Source organism: Bos indicus, chromosome 29, assembly GCF_029378745.1.
Source record: "Bos indicus isolate NIAB-ARS_2022 breed Sahiwal x Tharparkar chromosome 29, NIAB-ARS_B.indTharparkar_mat_pri_1.0, whole genome shotgun sequence".
Classification (NCBI taxonomy): Eukaryota; Metazoa; Chordata; class Mammalia; order Artiodactyla; family Bovidae; genus Bos; species Bos indicus.
In genome coordinates this window covers 30,223,217-30,244,968 of record NC_091788.1, presented here as the reverse complement: position 1 = coordinate 30,244,968, position 21,752 = coordinate 30,223,217, and the positions used below count along the sequence as shown (strand labels likewise).

The window sequence follows — 21,752 nt, the reverse complement described above, 5'->3', positions numbered from 1 at the left end:
AAATTGGTGCTGCAGGGCTAAAAATAACAGCATCTGATCGTGCCTCCGTATATCCATGGCAACACGGGCTGCAGCCTTTTCCTGCCGGCTCTGGTGTCTGACACTCGGCTCCTCCGGCATCAGGCCCTGGTGAAATCAGTGGCCTCCCCACTGCCCCGTCTGGGAGGGCGCAGGGAGTCGTGCTGGCCCGCTCCGACGGCCCTGTGACCAGTCCGGCTGGGGCCCTTCAGACTCACATGTGGTCCCACAAGCCTGAAGCTTTTCAAGGAGCATCCTCGTGTCTGGGAGAAGCACGGTCGATAGAGGAGGGACTGAAATGTGTGTCACTTCAGGCTTTCAAGCACTTTCCAACGGGCATCAAAGCGGTTTCTCGAGGTGGGAACACACACTTCAGAGGACACTCCTCTTGGATGGGACACCCCAGCCTGGGCCCTGGAGTCTCCAGGGTGTGATCTGTACCCTCCAGTGTACTTCGTTCCAACCCCCTCCTCTGCCTCCAATCCTTTGGCACAGGCTCCCCTTGGCCGCCAGGAAGGGAAACACCCAAGAGACCAAAGTGAAGCAAGGAGGCAGGGGGATGAACGGACTGGCCTGCAGAGAGGACCCTGCCAGCCCACACTGGAGTAGACTTGGGAATGAACTTATCTGTACTTGTGTCTGGAGAACAGGTGGAGGGATGGTGAAGACCTTTGGGCAGGGCCTGGACCCAAGGGCCCCACACTACCGACAAACCCCAAACGAGATGAGGTTCTCGTCCAAACGCAGCCAGGCCGGGGGATTACTGCTGGCTGTCGCCCTCTGGGGAATAAACTTGCCTAGATCTCGACTGATTGGGCTCAAACCTGGGATTTGCAGAAACGGGATGGAAAGCATACCTCTGCTGCATTCTGATTCCCCTAACCCTGTCTGCCCTCACCCGGATTTCTGTTCTCGTATAAGGAGCCCTTATATGTGTATGTATTTTGTTGTTGTTCAGTCGCTCAGTCATGTCTGACTCTTTGCAACCCCATGGACTGAAGCAGCCAGGCTTCCCTGTCCTTCACCATCTCCTGGTGTTTGTTCAAACTCGTGTCCGTTGAGTCAGTGATGCCATCCAACCATCTCATCCTCTGTCACCTCCTTCTCCTCCTGCCCTCAATCTTTCCCAGCATCAGGGTCTTCCCTGGTCACTTTTAGAACAGCTGAGACACCCCACCCCACCCCCACCAGGGAAATCCTAGTTCCTGGGAAGTGAAGGCAAAGAGGTTTTATGGGATCATCACTTTCCTCCCAGCAGCACGCCTGCCTTTCAAAAGCCAAAGGCTTCTTGGAGCTAAGGGATCTAAGAGAGAAACCCCTGAGGGTAGGAGCCCTTATCATGAGGGTCCCCCCCACACCCAGCACCAAGCCATTTCCCAGCCTAAACGCAATAGGAGTCACCTCGGCGATTCCCACGACGTTTCTCCCCTTGGCTGAGAGCTGCTCGTGGAGATGCAAATCTGCTTTAATTCAGGTGGCTAATATACAGCAAATACGTTTGCAGCAATTTTTGTCTTGTTCCCATCATAAATCTGCCCATCCTCCAGGTCCCTTGCTTTAGTTCTCTTTCCTGCCTCCTAAGCCCCAAACTTTACCCCAGGGATTGAGAAGAGGGCACAGGGGTTTCTGCCCCCTCACCCTTCGCCTCAGCCACCCAGCCCAGCCAGGAGCCCGAGTCTCCTCCCTCCCAGTCTCATTCCCAGATGGGCATAATGAAGGAACGACTTGGGTTAACAAACAGGCAGAAATGGACAGGAAGCACTGCCAGATTCCTGGTGGATCTTCCGGGCTGTCTGATGCGGTAAATGAGCCAAGTGTCCCCGGGGACATCCATGATCATGACCCGTACACCCATGCACACCTGGGCCAGATTTGATAACGTTGAGGTCAGCTTTGGAGCCATGGTCCCACCTGGGCTGGCTGGTATGTACATGGAGGCAGACAAGATGATGAACTAAGGGATCTCCTGAGACACCTGTGAGATGAAGGCTGTGAGCTATCCAGCCCAGTCCATCTATGTGCGGTGATTCCCCACTTGGGGGAGGAAGACCTTTTATTTCCCTTCCTGCCTGGTTTGCCTGGCCGGCCAAGGACACTGATTTGTTAGGCAAGCGCGCCCTCTACTGGAGATATGAGGGAATGGTTTGAAATCCAAAAGCTGACTAAGACAGAGATGACTTTAGTTTGCCAACAAAGGTCATAGTCAAAGCCATGGTTTTTCCAGTAGTCGTATATGGATTTGAGAGTTGGACTATAAAGAAAGCTGAGCGCCGAAGAATTGATGCTTTTGAACTGTGGTGTTGGAAAAGACTCTTGAGAGTTCCTTGGACTGCAGGGAGATCCAGCCAGTCCACCCTAAAGGAAATCAATCCTGAATATTCATTGGAAGGACTGATACTGAAGCTGAAACTCCAATATTTTGGACACCTGATGCGAAGAACTGACTCATCTGAAAAGACCCTGATGCTGAGAAAGATTGAAGGCGGGAGGAGAAGGGGACGACAGAGGATGAGATGGTTGGATGGCATCACCGACTCAATGGACATGAGTTTGAGTAAGCTCCAGGAGTTGGTGATGGACAGGGAGGCCTGGTGTGCTGCAGTCCATGGGGTCACAAAGAGTCGGACATGACTGAGCGACTAAACCGAACTGACTTTAGCTAGGGGAGGTGACATTTCCTTCCTTCCTTCCTGACACCTCCCCCACTCCCTTCTCAGGTTTGCCGCGTCCTTTTTAAAGCTCTCCCCGCCTGCCAGGTAGATTTCTCTCGCCTGTGGCCTGTGAGGTCCGTTAGCACTTTGCCCGGTGTCAACCTCACCTCCTTCTATCACCACCACCATCTTCTATTACAGCTCTTCATGTCTCTGGGAATCCTGATTTAGAGGCATTCGCTCACTCATCTTCTCCTGAAAGGTTTATGACTGACGCCTCCTTTATCTCTGAAGCCCCTGCTACATGTTTGCTGAATGGATGTATAAACTTCTGAACTTGCTGTGAGGGGTCCAGCCGGGGGCCCGCCCCTCCCGATTCTCTGATATGATGCTGTCTCCCCAACAGGACCCCCCATCATCTCCAGCACCCAAACCCAGCATGCCCTGCATGGGGAGAAGGGCCAGATCAAGTGCTTCATCCGGAGCACGCCACCTCCCGACCGCATCGTGAGTGCCTGGGGGTGGGCTTGGTAGGGGGGCGGTGAGCAAGGGGGACAGCCACCCCCAGACACACACACACACTGAACAGTCTGGTGGGTTATCTCTGCCTGCAGCTACTCAGCCATCTGGCTGGTCAGTCTCACCTCTGTTCTCCCTTTCTTATTGGGAAAAACTTCCTTGGGAAAGCATCAGGAAGACAAAAGTCACAGGCAATTTCTTTTCTCAGGATGCGGTGTGCTGCTCGCCCATGGGTGTGTTTAACTCTGCTCTGCCTCTCAGCTGTGCCTCTGACAACATTCTACATCCTGTGGGCAGAGGGGAAAGAGGGCAGCAGAAGAAAAAGATAAACCATCTCTTCCCTTTCCTGGGTTCAAGGCCAGTCGTTAGCAAAGTCATAAACAGGAAGCAGTTATAGTCAGCAGACCCCTCTCTGCACCTCCGGAGGCCTCCTCTGCTTGGCTGTCCATGGAGGACGCTGCCCCATTTATCAAGTTTTCCCTGCAAAAGCATCACTCCATTCTCCCTGTCCCCTTCCTCCAAACCCTGCTCCCCACAGGGCAGTGCGGCTGAGGCAGCCCAATTAGCTCACTCCTGGCCCCCCTGGGTATTCACCTTTGTAAAAGGAGGGGTCTTCCAGCCAAGTTCAGCTGAAACTAGCGGGAGCTGGGGCAGAAGAAAAAGAGAGGCAAGCCCCAGGGCCTGGGTGGTCCTGCCGGAAGACTCAAGTTCACAGGGCAGCTTTACCTTTTCCAGGGACGGCGGTGCCAGAGTGGCGGTCGGGGGCACATGCCCGACAAGTAAGGTGCCCTCCTGTAGATGAAGACCTTACAGTTACACCCTTCCTCAGGGGTTGAGCTCATTCACTGTGTGAGTCACAGAAAAATGGCAAGAGTTCACGGATAGGACTAATACCTGTGTTTCTCTGTTCCTTTCGCTCTTTTAATGGTTTTTAAAATGTAAGTGTAATTATGTTTCATTGTCAATGGAACATTATCAACGCTGTCCCACTGTAGATAATATCCAGTCCACCCCGAGCATGTTCACACAGTCTTTGTCTTCTTGGAGATGGGACTCGAGGCCAGGGGTTCTCAACTGGCAGAGTTCTGCCCCCGGGGAGCATTTGGTGACAGTATCGGATGCAGTTAAACACCCGCACAGAGCCCAGGGCACCCCCAGGAGCGACCTGGAAGTGGCTCGGGGCGCATCCACCCCACCCTCTAGCACTCATTCTGTTGCCGAACACTGCAACAAGAGGGGTGGGGTACCGTGTACCTGAAATGGGTCTGAGAATCAGTAACATCACCATCCTAAACCGAGCTAGACGAAGATTCTCTCAGAGCACAGCCTTTGTAGAGTAACAAAACCAGACTCAGTCAGCCTGGGGCTGGTCTTCAGCACCTGTCAGGGGCATCATCTGAAGGAGGAGCTCCCACTGCTACCCCAGGGCCCCCTGCTCACCCAGGGAAAATGCTCCGACCCAGAGCCGCACAGGGACCCTTGTCGACGGAAACACCCTTTGAGGTGGCCCAGCCTCTAAGCCTGCGTGTGTGTGTGTGCGCACGCGCACGTGCTGTCTGTGGGGTGGTGGGTGTATCCGTGTTGTGACGTGTGTGGGGGGGGCTGCGTGTATCCGTGTTGTGATGTGTGTGGGTGTGTGTGTGTGTATCCGTGTTGTGATGTGTATGTGTGTGGGGTGTGTGTATCCGTGTTGTGATGTGTGTGTGTGTAGGGGGGTGTATATCCGTGTTGTGATGTGTGTGGGTGTGTGTGTGTATCCGTGTTGTGATGTGTATGTGTGTGGGGGGCTGCGTGTATCCGTGTTGTGTGTGTGTGTGTGTAGGGGGGTGTATATCCGTGTTGTGATGTGTGTGGGTGTGTGTGTGTATCCGTGTTGTGATGTGTATGTGTGTGGGGTGTGTGTATCCGTGTTTTGATGTGTGTGTGTGGTATGTGTATCCGTGCTGAGATGTGTGTGTGTTATGTGTATCCGTGTTGTGATGTGTGTGTGTTATGTGTATCCGTGTTGAGATGTGTGTGTGTTATGTGTATCCGTGTTGAGATGTGTGTGTGGGGGTGTGTGTGTATCCGTGTTGTGATGTGTGTGTGTGTGTGGGGGGGGGGTGTATCCGTGTTGTGATGTGTGTGTGTGTGTGTGTATCCGTGTTGTGATGTGTGTGTGGGTGTGTGTGTGTGTATCCGTGTTGTGATGTGTATCTGTGTGGGGTATGTGTATCTGTGTTGTGATGTGTGTGTGGGGGTGTGTGTGTATCCATGTTGTGATGTGTGTGTGTGTGGAGGGGTGTATCTGTGTTGTGATGTGTGTGTGTGTGTGTGATATGTGTATCCATGTTGTGGTGTGTGTGGGGGGTGTATCCGTGTTGTGACGTGTATGTGTAGAGGTGTGTGTATCCGTGTTGTGATGTGTGTGTGTGGTACGTGTATCCGTGTTCTGATGTGTGTGTGGGGGTGTGTGTGTATCCATGTTGTGATGTGTGTGTGTGTGGAAGGGTGTATCTGTGTTGTGATGTGTGTGTGTGTGTGTGGTATGTGTATCCATGTGTGATGTGTGTGTGGTATGTGTATCCGTGTTGTGATGTGTGTGTGGGGGTGTGTGTGTATTCGTGTTGTGATGTGTGTGGGGGTGTGTGTGTATCCGTGTTGTGATGTGTGTGTGGGTGTGTGTGTGTATTCATGTTGTGATGTGTGTGGAGGTGTGTGTGTATCCGTGTTGTGATGTGTGTGTGTGGTATGTGTATCCATGTTGTGGTGTGTGTGGGGGGTGTATCCGTGTTGTGATGTGTATGTGTGGAGGGGTGTGTATCCGTGTTGTGATGTGTGTGTGTGTGAGGTATGTGTATCCGTGTTGTGATGTGTGTGTGTGTGGGGTGTGTGTCCGTGTTGTGATGTGTGTGTGGGGGGGTGTGTATCCATGTTGTGATGTGTGTGGGGGTGTGTATGTGTATCCGTGTTACGATGTGTATGTGTGTGTCTGTGTGTATGGTGGTGGGTGTATCCATGTTATGATGTGTGTGCATGCTGTGCTGTGTGCACACGTGTTGTTATGTGTGCTGTGTGGCAGTGATCACGACTGTGGACCTGGCCGTGTCCACCCGGGGGTGGGGAGGCCGCCTTGTGGTCCTGGGGGGTGGTCCTGGGGGGTGACCTCCTGATTCTGTGCACTCGGGCAGGCCTGGTCCTGGAAGGAGAATGTGCTGGAATCGGGCACATCAGGCCGCTACACGGTGGAGACGGTCAGCACAGAGGAGGGCGTCATCTCCACGCTGACCATCAGCAACATCGTGAGGGCGGACTTCCAGACCATCTACAACTGCACCGCCTGGAACAGCTTTGGCTCCGACACGGAGATCATCCGGCTTAAGGAGCAAGGTGGGGTGGCCAGGACTGCCAGGTCCATGGGCTGCGGCCGCTCCCTGCGAGGGCAGGGCCCCAGGCGAGGTCCTCCAGGGTCCTGGGGGCACAGAGCTGCCTCCAGGGTGCCCCTGCTAAGCTGAGGGGTGACCCTTGCACTGTCCAGTCCCTGGTGTGCAGGGGGCCGGGCTCAGCCATCTGCGGTTCCCTGGGGGACACAGGAGACACATGGACCACTGTGCTGGGAAGGAGATGCCAGAGGGCAGTGTGCAGGCTCGGAGGAGGGAGCCTCAGAAGGGCGTGGAGGGGATTCCAGAGAAGCTGGGCAGGCAGTCTGCCAGCGGCGCTCTGGGTCCTGAGGTTGGCTGCAGGTCTCGCCCCTTTTCCAGGGGCTTAGTCCAGGGCAGACAGGACGGTCCAGGGGGCCTGGGCCCTGGCAGCCTCTGACCCCTCCCAGATGAAGGCCCACCCACAGGCTGCCATGTCTTGGAAGAGATTCTGGGCTGAGCAGGGGGCCTCAGGGCTACCCTGTGGATCCCACACTGCTCCCAACACCGCCTCCCTGATAGATGCTGCTTTGCATAATGCTTTGCCCACATAATTTGCATAATATCATCCACACATCATCCCAACCCTCCCGGTCCCCTGTGGCTTACCCTCCGTGTCTTCCCCTCAGTGCCCCCACTCCTGTGCCCTCCCCTTAGTGTCCGCACCCCTACCTCCTCAGAATCACCACCCCCGCCCCCGCCGCCCCACGTCTCTCTCTCTCTCTCTAGCCCCATTCCCCTGGAGCCTTTAAGTCAATCTGAGCCAACTCCAAGTTCAGGTTGGCTAGTCTAGATCTGTGGGGTGTCCCAGAGCCATGACAGGAGAGGGCACCCCCACCCCCACCCCTCTGACCCTCCAGATGGCTGCCCCCACCCCCACCCCCAGTCCCGTCCCACCCTGGCCAGCCAGGCCCTGGCTGTGGACGCTTGCTTTATTTCCAAACAGGTTCGGAAATGAAGTCGGGAGCCGGGCTGGAAGCAGGTACGAAGGAGACATGAGACTCCCGGGATGGGGAAGGGACCGCTGGGCTAGCGGGGGAGGGAGCCCAAAGCGGGGGTAGGGAGGCCGGGGCAGGCCGCTAACTTCTCTGCCCTCCCCCCATCTTGAGGGTTTAGTGCACTCAGAGCATCAGGGCGAGGTGCCCAGGCAGGGTGGGTCTAGGGACCCCCGAGACCTGTCTCCTCTGTGGCTGCGCCCGCAGGCTCCCTGCATTCCACACACCAGCTCCTGCTCCTCCCTGTCCTCCCTCCCGTTCGTCCTCTTTGGAAGCCCTGGCTCCTCCCCTCTGGGGTCAGCTCCTCCCCTCTGGGGTCAGCAGCTGGCCTGCCCAACACCTCCCGCTTCTCACCATCACCACCAGCTTGACCATCGCTTCCAGGACACCAGGGCTGCCCCACCCTGCTGTGACCCGCACAATCCATATTAACCCCACGCTTTCCAATGGCTGGCTCCTAACACCACTCCTGCATTCCCTGTGGAACTGTCATCTCACCACCAGGCCGCTGGGCACTGCTTCCCTCCCCAGGGACTCGGCAGCCAAGGGGTCACCAGGCTTCCTGGGTTGAGTTGCTCTGTCTTGGGACCTCCTCAAGAGGAGAAGCCCCCACTCCCAGGGAGAAACCCAGAAAAGAGAATCAGGACTTTGCAAGCCAGACCCCACAGTGTTGACAAAGGCCCTGATGAAGATGTGGGATGCTCTGCCCTGGTTCTCCCACCACACTGGCCCAGAAGGAGCTAGGACTGGTCAGTTCCTCCCACAAGCTCCTGGTGGGGCCCACGCACACCCTCCCCTCTGGGCAGACAGCCACTTTAAGAGCATCAGTCCCTACACAGACCACTCAAGGAGGCAACACAGACTCCTGTGTTCCCCCTGTCTCCACCTCTCCTGGGTCTGCATACTCCTCTGAGCTCCCTGACACCTTCCTTGGTGGCTGAGACTCCTAGGGTGGAGAGAAGACTCAGTCCCTCTCCAGGGACATCCCAGAGAGCCCTGTCTAGAGAGGGACACCCTGTACAGGTGACCCAGCAAGGAGTTTCGCACAGGCCTTTATGGAGGGAATGCCACCCTTGAGTGCCCCGCCACACAGGACCCTCTCCCTTTGCCCCGTCCCCCCGATTAAGACAGTTCTCCAGATAAGATGGTCACACACCCATGCCCCACCCAGCTGTTAATGACTTAAGGAAATGTGGCCTCAAGGACACCAGACGCAGAGACCACCCTAGATACCACTTTCCTTATTCTTGGATTTCACGGTCATTGAGGCCCAGGCAGGTTAAGGAACCTTCCACCTTCATCCTTTGCTCTGGGCTCAGCTGAAACAAGACCAGAGTTTTCCAAGGACTCCTAGACTTCCTAGGAGTCTAGGAGAAACTTAAGTCCAACCCAAATTCATCAAATTCAAAAGCATTGCACCAATGAACTTCCAAAGCAGTTTTCCTTCCTGCGAGGAATTGAAACCTGAGATGGAACCATCTCACTGGCAGAACCAGCTCATGGGGCTGGCTGAGGTCAAGTCCGTTGTCTCGCCCCTGACTCTTGAGACTAGGCCAACACCTCCCGTTTGTTGTCCCCTGGCGCCCCTACAGGGGCCTCAGCCACCACTAGGCAGGTGATGCATGGACCTGTGTGCAAGTCCTGGGCTAGAAGGGAAATCCCACAGTGACAGCCGACACTGCCCACCACCGCGGCACCCGCTCCTTTGGGAGAGGGACCCTCCCTCTCCCGCCAGCCTCTCTAGGGGCTGCGGTCTGCCAGGTTCCTCCTCTTTTCTTCTCTTTAAAGAAAACAACAGTGAGAGACGAGAGGCCAACCCCCGTTGAAGACAGACACCTGGAGTCCCAGTCATCTACCCTGAGAACATCATCTACCCCTGAGAGCAGTGGGAGAGGACCTCAAAAGTCCTCTAAAAGGGACTTTGCTCTCGTTGCATCTGCTGTGGTCCTCCTTCCCACACAGACGTGGGGGCAAAGGCTTGGATAGTTTCGGGTACCAGCTTGTGCCAGCCTTTACCTGCCTGCATTCATCTGTGTGAATCCCAAGGGCTTCCCCTGGTGGCTCAGTGGTAAAGAAGCCCCCTGCAATTCAGGAGATGTGGGTTCGATCCCTGGGTCGGGAAGATCCCCTGGAGGAGGAAATGGCAACCCACTCTGGTCTTCTTGCCTGGAGAATCCCATGGACAGAAGAGCCTGGCAGACTACAGTCCATAGGGTGGCAGAGTCGGATGTGACTTAGCGACTAAACAGTGACAACAAAAACCCCAGCCCTCCCCCACCCTCAAGGCAGGCGCTGTTACCATCCCAGTTTACAGATGAGAAAGGAGAGGTAAAGTTGGTTGGTCTGGGCCGTACAAAGGCCGTGAGAGTGGAAGATGCCATGTGACGCAGTGTGCGGAGCTGGGCAGGACGAGGAGGGTGGTTAAGAGGAGACCCGGGTTTGCACTGGTTCTACTGCGTCTGCGTGTCCTTAACCAAGTCACTTGACTTCTCTGGGCCTCCGGGTGTCCATCTGTAAATAGGAGGCTTGGACTCTGTGAGCCCTAAGCTGTCCCTCTCCCTGCATTCCTTAGTTTATCCCCCCAAGGACACTTCAGGGCCCCACATCTTATGCTCAGACCCCCTCTGCCACCACAGAAAGGTCTGGACCGTCTGGAAGAGTGACCCCGCCACCCTAACGTCACCCTCCCCCCTCCCTACCCATCTCTACTGGAGGAGGGCGTGAGACAGACTCCAGGAACTCGGCAGGAAGTGGAGCCCTGCCTGGCTGGCATTCCGGGCATCTCTCTGGCAGGGTGGGGTGTCAGGATTCCTGCCCGGGAGACTGGCAGGACTGGGCCTCTCTCCTTAAAGAGGTGGGGGGAGGGAAGTCCCTGGTTGTCCAGTGATTAGGACTCTGCAGAGGGCATAGGTTCAATCCCTGGTTGGGGGACTAAGATCCCTGTATGCTGCACAGCGTGACCAAAAAAATTGGAAAAAAAAAAAAAGATTTTTTTTTTCCCCAAAAAGAGGTGGGCGGGGAACTGTGATCCTGCCCTCCGGCCTCTAAGACTTGCCTCTGGCACCTTCCACCTACGATGCCCAGGCCCTCAAACTACCTCAGACCTGAAAAGTCTCTGAAAGCTGGTTGTCCATGTCCACCCCCAGCCCCGGGAAAGAGAAGAGAAGGAAAATCAGAGCGAACAAAAGCAGCAGCAGTGACCATAGTCATCTGCCAAAGAAAAGCCAGGGACTTAGACTCTCCCGGTTTACCCCTGTGGAGTGCTCAGCTGCACCCAGGCTCGCCTCTCATCTCCACGCTCCCCTCCCCTCCCATGTCTGCTTGCTTCGTCTCCCCCTCATCACCACTCCCCATCTTTCAGTCCCCCTGCCCCCTCCACGTGACCCCTGTCCCTGCCCGAGCTGACCCCCGTGGCCTCTGCCGGAACCTGCCCAGGCCCCCGCAGCCTTCCCCAAGTGTGCCTGTGCCCAGAGCTGGGCAGGGGCTGAGCCCAAGGAGCTGGGTGGGGTCCCCCAGGGGAGAGCTGTCTGTCCTGGCTTCCCTGTCAGCCCGCCTGCTTCTCTCCCACAGAGGCTGTACCGATGGCGGTCATCATCGGGGTGGCCGTTGGAGCTGGCGTGGCCTTCCTCGTCCTTCTGGCAACCATTGTGGCCTTCTGCTGCGCCCGCTCCCAGAGAAGTACGGGAGGGAGACCCGGGAGCTCGGGCAGGGGGACAGAGAAAAAGGCAGTGCTTAGGCTGCCCCGGACAGCAAGTAAGCGGGAGCAACAGGGGCCCCGCCAGTGCTGTGAGCTTCAGGGCCAGGGCCGGGTCTCACGTGTATCTTCCCGTGTGCGGTGCTTTGCCCCGCATCCGGGACACAGTGGGCACTTGACTGATGCTGGGCTGGACAGAAGTGGACGTCCTCCCGCAGGGCCATCAGCTGGCACCTTGGATCAAACACACCACACTCCCTGTGCTTTGAGAACTGTACTGAAATCCCTCGGCGGGGGCAGGGAAGGGGAGAATCCTTGCCCTCCAAGATCTGCTAGTCCAACCAGAAAAGCAGGTCACCCACACACGAAAATAAACAACAAAAGCATTCAGGGAATTGCTTCGTGTGGATTCTTAAAAGGCCTTTAGTCATTAGGCATAAAACGCGGGTGTTGATGCCCTCTTGAATCGTGTGCGCCTGGACTCTCCATCCTGAGCGTAGCTCTGAAATTCTGTGTGCTAGACAGACACGTGGAAGGGTAGATGGGACGGCGGAGCCGTGGGAACAATAGAGACACAGTCTTGCAGCCCCACCTCTTCTACCCCGTGACCTCCGGGCAAGCCACAGCTACTCCAGGCCTCCGTTCCCTCCTGTGTGACAGCAAGGGGTCAGCTGAAGTGACTTTCAGGGTCCCACCCAGCACTAACATTCTATGGGCATGAGGCACCAAGTGAATCAACAGAGGAAGCCTGCGCCCTCCTCCACTTGGCAGCCTTCACGTGTTGGAAAAAGGCTGCCTGTGTCCTCCCCTCCAAGCCGAGCAGCCTTGCTCTCTTGAGGGCTCCCAAGGATGCAGTGTCAGGCCCGCCCTTCCCACCCACTCAATGGACTTCATAGGGAAGTGTATTTTAGCAGCAATTTCCCAGCAGAGCTCTCCAGGTATCAATGGGCTTCCTCCTCTAGAAGCCAGTAAGCTTTCCATCACAAAAGCTGGACCACACTAGCACAGGGGTGTTTACACTTCGGATGGGAGCTGGACCAGAGGATCTCCAGGTCCTTTCCAAGAATCGGAGGTGTGATTCTCTGAACAGAGAGACCAGAGCCGGGTAGGGCAGGTCAGAGAAGACTTCTAGAAGGAGGTGAGAATTTAGTAGGATGACCAGTGGCCATGGGAGCAGCAGTGAAAGGCTGAGAAATGTGCAACCAGGAGCCCTTAGAGAAAGCACTCTGAGGCCCCTACAGCAGCCCACAGCACATCCGGACAGGTGTTCTATTACTGGGGCAGGGGTGGGAGGGGCGGAGGGGGAATTCATGAAACTGCTGAGTTCAGGGGCTAGAGAGTAAATCCAAGGGGAGCAGGGAGCTTGACAACTCAGGCCCTGAAGTCTGAGGTAACAACTGTCTGTCGTCTATGCTTTCTTATTTTATGTCCAGATCTCAAAGGTGTTGTGTCCGCCAAGAATGACATCCGGGTGGAGATTGTCCACAAGGAGCCCACCTCGGGCCGGGAGGCTGAGGAACACCCCACCATCAAGCAGCTGATGGTGAGAATGTCATCGTATCCCTGCCCCATCCAGACCTCTGTGCCCTGAAGGCCCCAGAACCAGAGGCTTCCTGATGCTCTAGATGCTCCTGAGAACAAAGCATCAGCCAAGATGTGCTTCTCCGCCTTCCCCAGACCCCCCACCTCAGTTATTAGGCCAGGCATCCTCAGGCAGACCTAGGAGGCACCATGGGTTGGGTTCCAGACCACCACGATAAAGCGAGTCGCATGCATTTTTTTTTTTTTTTTTTTTTGGTTTCCCAGTACATACCAAAGTTACATTTACACTATACAGTTAGTTAACTGCACAGTAGCATTGTGTCTTTTAAAGTGTACATACCTTAATTTAAAAGTACTTTATTGCTAAAAAATGCTAACCATCATCTGAGCCTTCAGTGAGTAAGAACATCATCAAAGATCGACTGATCACAGATCCCCATAACAAAGATTATACTAATGACAAGGTCTGGGGACTTCCCTGGTGGTCCAATGGTTAAGACTCCTGGTTCCCATTGAAAGGGGAGCGGGTTCAATCCCTGGTTGATGAACTGAGATCCCACATGCTGCACAGCCCAGCCAAAAAAAAAAAGGTTTGAATTGTCATGAGAATTATCAAAACATGACACAGAGACATGAAGTGAGCAGCAAACACGTTTGGGAAAATAATGCCAATAGACTTGCCCAACACAGGGTTGACACAAACCTTGGATTTATTAAAAATATATATATATATTTGCGAAGTGCAATAAAACTAAGTATGCTTGTATTCTCAGTCAACAAAGGTGTATAGTGTGTCTACTGTATCGTGTTTGGAGCTCTCAGAGACCCAAAGACAGCTAACATGCATTTCCAGCTTGCAGAGCCCAGCTGTCCAGTAAGCAGAGAACACCTGCATTGTTGTCGTTGTACAGTCCCTAAGTCATGTCCAACTCTTTGTGACCCCATGGACTGCAGCACACCAGGCTCCTGTGTCTCCCAGCGTTTGCTCAGATTCATGTTCATTGAATCAGTGATGCCATCTAACCATCTCATCCTCTACCGCCTCTTCTCCTCCTGCCTTCAGTCTTTCCCAGCATCAGGGTCTTTTCAAATGAGTCGGCTCTTTGCATCAGGTGGCCAAAGTATTGGAGCTTCAGCTTCAGCATCAATCCTTCCAGTGAATATTCAAGGTTGATTTCCTCTAGGATTGACTGGTTTGATAGCCTTGTAGTCCAAGGGATTCTCAAGAGTCCTCTCCAGCACCACAGTTCGAAAGCACCAATTCTTTGGGGGCTCAGCCTTCTTTATGGTCCAGTTCTCACATCTGTACATGACTTCTAGAAAAACCATAGCTTGACTGCTTGACTATTAGGACCTCTGTCGGCAAAGTGATGTACATAAATTGTCATAATGTGATGTGACATAACATATAATCCTATACACATACACACACAGGTATTATCAACATTCAGTACATGCCTTCTCCCCCGCCCCCAAGGAAAGTCTGCAATAAGCATAGGTTCCTCTTCAGGAGCCGGCCTGTTGTACACTTATAACTTCTCTGGCAACTCCAAGGCCACTCCCTCTCCTCCTCCTGATTCCCACTGATAGACAGTGACTCATCCCTCTGTGCAGACAGACCCTGGAAAACTCTGCTAGAACGCTCGGTTGCATATTGTGTCACGGTTATAATATGTCAGAGGAGCCGCAGCAAGCCAGTGGGTTAACAGCCTGGGCCTCTCTGTGCTCCAATCTTCTTATCTAGGAAATGGGATAAAATGGCAGGGTGAGGGCTCAGTGGGTAAACCCCTGAAGAGTGTGGAGCCAGCGGAACACAGTGAGGGTGCCAAGGAAGGGGAGCTATTGACATCGATGTGAAGTCACCTGTTTCCTTATCTGCCTCCACTAGAGAGGGTGAGCAAGCCGCCGTAAGTCAGCCCTGTGTCCCTGGCGCCTTTCACAGTCCCTGGAAGATGCTTGCCGCCATTCAGTGAATTAAATTGACGTCTTCTCTTCTGCTCTTTTTCTATCCAGTTGATTTTCCGGTTCTGTCAATCCCCACTTCACCATCTTTTCAAAGAGGTGCCTCTGCCACTTCTTCATTGTTACTCCTTAGCTCAGGCCTCCCTGGTCCATGACAGACAGCATCGTCCCAAGCGGTCCCACATTCTCACCTTTTACCATTAGACTCACCAGAATCTTTCTAAAATGAATATCTGATCCTGTGGTGTGTGGGACCTTAGTTCCCCAGCCAGGGATCAAACCCACATCCCCTGCATTGAAGGGTAGATTCTTAACCACTGGACCACCAGGGAAGTCCCACATGTTTCTCTTCCACAGTACATTTCTCTAATTACCTGTGAGCATCACCAGATATCCCAGAGTTTCTCAAAGGTCTGCTAATGTCTACTTCACCCAAGCGAACACAAGATCTGACACATGGAACAGTCACTCTTAAAAGGGAGGGGACCACAGCCCAGACCTGGGCAGGAGTGGACATCTCTGTTGATGAGCTTTATCAAGTCTGGTGTGAAGGTCCCCATGCCTGTCCTTCATCCCCCAGGGACCTTGCATTCCCTCCTAGTGGGATGTTCTGAACTCCCCTGACTGTCTTGACACCACTCTCCCGTCCAGACCCTAAAGAGTGGGGGGTCACTCAGCAGTCAGTTAAGAGTAGGGGATAACCTCAGCAGAGAAACCCACTGAGGGCTCCCCGTGGGGAGACCTTCTTTCCCCCGCCCCAGTACAGCCCCAGTATGGAGGAAAGGCAGGCTTAGCAGTTGAATCTGGTGGGAAAGAAGAACTCGATCCAGATAGCCACAGCATTTACTGGAAAATGAAAAAAGAAGCATTAATGGGGAGCTAACAGAACTGAACTGCTTTGATTAATTCTCTGGTGCTCCAAAAATAGATCAGGAAAATGAGTCACAAAGAAGAAGTCACATCCCAGTTATGGGTGGGAACCTGGACCAGACTGTGTTAGATGCGGAAGTGATACACGGGAAGGATATTCTGCACCATGGGAAAGGCACCACTGTGGCTATTCTGACTAATACACCCACTGTGTGCCAAGTATGCTTTATTTTTCACCTTAAGTGCATTATTTTTTAATTTTTAGTAATTTTGAGGCATGTCCCTTCATTCATTCATCTGACATAAATATAACATTTCTGACAGCCCTGCTGTATGGCAGGCACCACGCTGGGCACCAGCAAGTCAAAGAATTAATACAACACAATTAAATATGATTCCATTCCAAACGGATTTTGGTTAATGACCACAGGCACTGTACCAGGCATGCTAGAGACCCAAAGAGAGACAAAAATAGATCCCTGCCCCCTGACTCTCTGGCTTCCATTCAGGAAGATAACTTTTAATAATAATCTAAGTCCTTGCAATGAATAACAGGTGAGGCCCTAGTTGCCACCTCCTCGCAAGTAGCTTCCATTGATTCCGTCTCAAGGTCCTGCCCACTGCCCAGAGGTTCTGCAGTTATTTATCTACAGGTCCACCTCCTGCTGAGCAAAGCTGTTTCATAAAGTCTCTTGATCTTTGTTTGCCTGGCCTTCAGCACAATGCCTGGCCTGAAGTCAGTCAGTTCAGTTCAGTTCAGTCGCACAGTCGTGTCCGACTGTTGGTGACCCCATGAATCGCAGCACGCCAGGCCTCCCTGTCCATCACCAACTCCCAGAGTTCACTCAGACTCATGTCCATCGAGTCAGTGATGCCATCCAGCCATCTCATCCTCTGTCATCCCCTGTCATCCCCTTCTCCTCCTGCCCCCAATCCCTCCCAGCATCAGAGTCTTTTCTAATGAGTCAACTCTTCGCATGAGGTGGCCAAAGTACTGGAGTTTCAGCTTCAGCATCATTCCTTCCAAGGAAATCCCAGGGCTGATCTTCAGAATGGACTGGTTGGATCTCCTTGCAGTCCAAGGGACTCTCAAGAGTCTTCTCCAACACCACAGTTCAAAAGCATCAATTCTTCGATGCTCAGCTTTCTTCACAGTCCAACTCTCACATCCATACATGACCACTGGAAAAACCATAGCCTTGACTAGACAGACATTTGTTGGCAAAGTAATGTCTCTGCTTTTCAATATGCTATCTAGGTTGGTTATAACTTTCCTTCCAAGGAGTAACTGTCTTTTTAATTTCATGGCTACAGTCACCATCTGCAGTGATTTTGGAGCCCAAAAAAATAAAGTCTGACACTGTTTCCACTGTTTTCCCATCTATTTCCTATGAAGTGATGGGACCGGATGCCATGATCTTTGTTTTCTGAATGTTGAGCTTTAAGCCAACTTTTTCACTCTCCACTTTCACTTTCATCAAGAGGTTTTTTAGTTCCTCTTCATTTTCTGCCATAAGGGTGGTGTCATCTGCATATCTGAGGTTATTGATATTTCTCCCAGCAATCTTGATTCTAGCTTGTGTTTCTTCCACTCCAGCATTTCTCATGATGTACTCTGCATATAAGTTAAATAAGCAGGGTGACAATATACAGCCTTGACGTACTCCTTTCCCTATTTGGAACCAGTCTGTTGGTCCATGTCCAGTTCTAACTGTTGCTTCCTGACCTGCATACAGATTTCTCAAGAGGCAGGTTAGGTGGTCTGGTATTCCTATCTCTTTCAGAATTTTCCAGTTTATTGTGTTCAAATCCCTGGAGGTGACAACTGTAGCCAACAGAGAAAGGGAAGAAAGGAAGGGAGTGCCTCTTAGAAACGGGCCTTGCCCGCTCCCACCTCTTTGTCTCCAGCTCTCACGAGGGGGTGGGGATAGTGGTCCAAGGGTCCAAGAACAACAGTGAGATCTGGAATCTCCTCCGGACTCTTGTCACCTGCCTCTGGGGGGAGGGGGAGGCAAAGATGGCAAGCATCTTTTGAGTTCATTTCTCCAGCTTTCTCCTGGGATGAGTGGACAGTCAGCCCACCTCCTACCCTCTGAGCAGCTGTTTTGGGGTTGTAGATGGACCGTGGCGAATTCCAGCAAGACTCAGTGCTGAAGCAGCTGGAGGTGCTCAAAGAAGAAGAGAAGGAGTTTCAGAACCTGAAGGTAAGGAGAGCCCTGCTTACAGTCACCGCATGGCCTGGATTCTAGGCTTCAGCGCTGATGACCCCAGCCCCAGATCCGAGCAAACTACAGCAGCAAATAAGAAGAGAAAGGCCAGAACTCACCTTTGGGATCTCTCCTCTCCATCAAGTTGGGATCACCCCCCCCCCCAACAAGGAGATGAGAGAGTTAACTTCCTCTCCAATCACATTTATAATGAATTTCCATGTTCTGGACTAAAACAAAAAATAATGAAAGGTTCTCACATGACCTTGAGCTGCTGCTGCTGCTGCTGCTGCTGCTAAGTTGCTTCAGTCGTGTCCGACTCTGTGCGACCCCATAGATGGCAGCCGACCAGGCTCCCCAATCCCTGAGATTCTCCAGGCAAGAACACCGGAGTGGGTTGCCATTTCCTTCTCCAATGCATGAAAGTGAAAAGTGAAAGCGAAGTCGCCCAGTCGTGTCCGACTCTTCGCGACCCCATGGACTGCAGCCTACCAGGCTCCTTCGTCCATGGGATTTTCCAGGCAAGAGTACTGGAGTGGGGTGCCATTGCCTTCTCTGGACCTTGAGCTAGCTGCTCTGAAATAACAAAACATGCTGGGCAAGACTGGCTTTCCCAGGTGGCGCTAGCGGAAAGAACCTGCCTGCCAATGCAGGAGACGTAAGAGACAGGAGTTCGATCCCTGGGTTGGGACGATCACCTGGAGAAGGAAATGGCAAGCCACCGCAGTATTCTTGCCTGGAGAATTCCAGGGACAGAGGAGCCTGACGGGCTACAGTCCATAGGGTGGCAAAGAGTTGGACATGACTGAGTGATTAAGCACACACTGGGCAAGACCCTACTTGAATACCTGCCAGCATCCTGCCCAGGCTAATAATCCACACCCCCACTCTGGCCCCCTGCCTACCTCCCCTACCTTCCTCCTATCTGTCCCTGGCCCTTCCCCACTGTCCATCAGGTGATGTGACAAGGCTCTCCCTCCGGCCCCTGCAGGACCCCACCAATGGCTACTACAGCGTAAACACCTTCAAGGAGCACCACTCGACCCCCACCATCTCGCTGTCCAGTTGCCAGCCGGACCTGCGCCCCACAGGCAAGCAGCGCGTGCCCACTGGCATGTCCTTCACCAACATCTACAGCACGCTGAGCGGCCAGGGCCGCCTCTACGACTACGGGCAGAGGTTCGTGCTGGGCATGGGCAGCTCGTCCATCGAGCTCTGCGAGCGGGAGTTCCAGCGGGGCTCGCTCAGCGACAGCAGCTCGTTCCTGGACACGCAGTGCGACAGCAGCGTCAGCAGCAGCGGCAAGCAGGATGGCTACGTGCAGTTCGACAAGGCGAGCAAGGCCTCGGCCTCCTCCTCCCACCACTCCCAGTCCTCTTCGCAGAACTCCGACCCCAGCCGGCCCCTGCAGCGGCGGATGCAGACGCACGTCTGAGCATCCCGGACCGAGGGTGGGGGACGGGTCGGAGCTCGGTCTGGCTCTGCAGAGACTTTGCAAAGGACCCCGGAAGCAGCCGCCTTCAGGACAGCCCCGAGGGCCACCACCCTCCCCGCAGCCCCGACCGATGGAGCACAAACGTGGGCCTGGCGGCAGCGCACACAACTTACAAGTAGAGACGCGGGAAAAGGAAGCAGCCGAGAGGAGGTGTGCTCTTTACCGGCCTCTCAGTCCCGGCCTTTTTCTGGAGGCCCTCCTCCACCTGCTCCTCCCACAGGCTCCAGAGGCAGCTAAAACTCTGCATTTGTGAATTGTACCCGTTGCTGCCCGCCAGCCCTGCCCCCATTCTTGTGCTTCAGTACCGCAGCCCTGGGAAGCAGGGGGTCAAGCGCTCCCCGGTGCTGAGCTACCCCAGCGCCCCCTGCCGCTCCCAGCCTCCGAGGCTGGGAAGCCAGCACCGGCCCTGGCCCTTGGCCGCCACCCCAATTTGTTCGGTGTTTTGTGTCCATGCTCTTGCAGTTCTGTCCTTGGACTGGAGGCCTCTCAGCTCTGCAGTGGGACTGGTCTAATCAGAGACTGTGTCTGGGTGGGGGGGTGGGGGGGGCGGCGGTTGGGGGGAGAAAGAGGGAAGGAGGGGGAGTGTGACACGCGGGGACCCCTCGCCAGGCTGTGTGACCCAGAGCCTTCCCTACCCCTGCTTCGTGTACTCCTCCTCCCCCACCCCTGCACATTCAGAGTCAATATAAGGAGTGTGAGAGCTGCTCTGGTCAGGGTTCTTTAAACAGCGGTTGGAGAGACTGTGTTTGGGGATGCATGGGGTTTGAGGGGACCAGCAAGCAGGCCTTTCAAGTGATGAGACTCGCCTTCTCAGCTGAGCCTAGAGGAACCCACAGAACTGTGGTCCTGTCTTCGGTACAACTGCAGGGCCACTAGAGGATGCGAATCAGCTCCTCATGCCTACCTGCCACCTGAGAATAAACATTAGGGGCCCTGCCTCCAATAGATCCATTCTGTTCTTTTGTTCCTGCTGAGACAAGGGGAGACCCCAAGAACTCAGAAGATGCTTTGGGAACCCAGGGTTCCTGACCTGGCTTTCATTCGGCTTTCCCAGGCAATGGAGAGCTCTGGTTGCGATGGCAACAAGACCTAGAGGCAGACTCCTCTAGGAAGTGCCCAACCCAGAGGGCACACGAAAGCAGGGCCTCACCAACCACCTGACTCATGCCAGATACAGCTCAGGGGCAAAGGGGCATTGGTGGGGTCCTTCTAGGCCTTTCTTCTGGAAGTATTCTGCAAGGTCAGCTCCCTCCATTGGGGGTTCAGGGGAGGAGGCCCTCTTCAAAGAGCCTGTGCCACCAAGCACCCCAACACTGAGACTCAAATGATGTTCCAAGAATGGCTTTGTTTGGGTGGAAAGCTTGGCGTGGTGATGGCCGACAGGCTGGCATGGATAAACAGGGCCAAATTAGAATGCTCACTCTGTGAGCTTTGCAGAAGCCATGTTGTCCTGAAGGTTGAAGTTTCCTCCTAAGTTTTAGCCTCTTCTCCTCCAACTTTCCCTGGAGTCCTTACCCATCATGGGAACCTTCATCACGAAAGGCTGCTTCTCTCCACCATTGCTTCCTTGCTGCTAAGTCGCTTCAGTCATGTCTGACTCTGTGTGACCCCATAGACGGCAGCCCAGTAGGTGCCTCTGTCCCTGGGATTCTCAGGCAAGAACACTGGAGTGGGTTGCCATTTCCCTCTCCAGTGCATGAAAGTGAAAAGTGAAAGTGAAGTCGCTCAGTTGTGCCCAACTCTTAGCGACCCCATGGACTGCAGCCTACCAGGCTCCTCTGTCCATGGGATTTTCCAGGCAAGAGTACTGGAGTAGGTTGCCATTGCCTTCTCTGATTGCTTCCTTGGACGGCCTCAATCCACAGACTCTATGCGTAGCCTTCGTAGCATCTCCACTCAGAGGATTTATCGGTTTCCACCATATTTCCTATTGCTTCAGAACCTCCCATTTCCTTTATATCTTCCTTTATAGCCCCCAAGCCGGAGGGAGTAGAAACTGATAAAGAAATGTAAGTGAGCATCCCAGCCCCACAGCTTGCTCCTGGTACCAGAGCACCATTTCTGGCCCAGCACATATTCCTGTGGGCTCCAGCTTAATTTTTTTTTTTCCCAATAATTGCTAACATTTTAAAATTTTATTTGGCTATGCTGGGTCTTCATTGCTGTGCAGGCTTCTCTTTAGCTGTGGCAAGCAGGGGCTACTCTTTGTTACCTAGCAGAGGTTTCTCATTGAGGTGACTTCTTTTGTTGCAAGGGCTCTGTGGGCTATGGGCTCTAGGATGCACAGGCGTCAGTACTTGCAGCACGTGGGCTCAGCAGTTGTGGTTCCAGGGCTCGAGACCACAGGCTCAATACTTGTGGCACATGGGCTTCGTGTGGGATCTTCCCGGACCAGGGATCG

The 21,752-nt window shown here is 53.8% G+C and overlaps 2 protein-coding genes across 9 annotated transcripts in view; one reads left to right on the top strand and one right to left on the bottom strand.

Annotated features, from left to right (window-relative positions):
* The window catches only part of KIRREL3 (kirre like nephrin family adhesion molecule 3), a 604,013-nt gene extending 584,133 nt beyond the window's left edge, over positions 1 to 19,880 (top strand). Inside the window, exons 11-17 of one of the 3 annotated variants that reach the window (XM_070782707.1) lie at positions 3,076 to 3,176; positions 6,359 to 6,557; positions 7,533 to 7,568; positions 11,152 to 11,259; positions 12,709 to 12,818; positions 17,767 to 17,853; positions 18,848 to 19,880. In XM_070782707.1, coding sequence (XP_070638808.1) covers positions 3,076 to 3,176; positions 6,359 to 6,557; positions 7,533 to 7,568; positions 11,152 to 11,259; positions 12,709 to 12,818; positions 17,767 to 17,853; positions 18,848 to 19,291 — 1,085 coding nt within the window. In that variant the 3' untranslated portion in view covers positions 19,292 to 19,880. The remainder of the gene's footprint in view (positions 1 to 3,075; positions 3,177 to 6,358; positions 6,558 to 7,532; positions 7,569 to 11,151; positions 11,260 to 12,708; positions 12,819 to 17,766; positions 17,854 to 18,847) is intronic. The other 2 variants (XM_070782708.1, XM_070782709.1) reach the window with 2 other exon arrangements.
* Positions 1 to 21,752, bottom strand: part of LOC109554476 (m7GpppX diphosphatase) — a 152,916-nt gene that overhangs the window by 34,021 nt on the left and 97,143 nt on the right. Inside the window, exon 16 of one of the 6 annotated variants that reach the window (XM_070782714.1) lies at positions 3,431 to 3,475. The exons of 1 other annotated variant lie outside the window; for it this stretch is intronic. In XM_070782714.1, coding sequence (XP_070638815.1) covers positions 3,446 to 3,475 — 30 coding nt within the window. In that variant the 3' untranslated portion in view covers positions 3,431 to 3,445. Of the gene's footprint in view, positions 1 to 3,430; positions 3,476 to 13,509; positions 17,818 to 21,752 lie in introns of those variants that run through there. 4 more of the 6 variants (XM_070782715.1, XM_070782716.1, XM_070782712.1 and 1 more) reach the window with 4 other exon arrangements.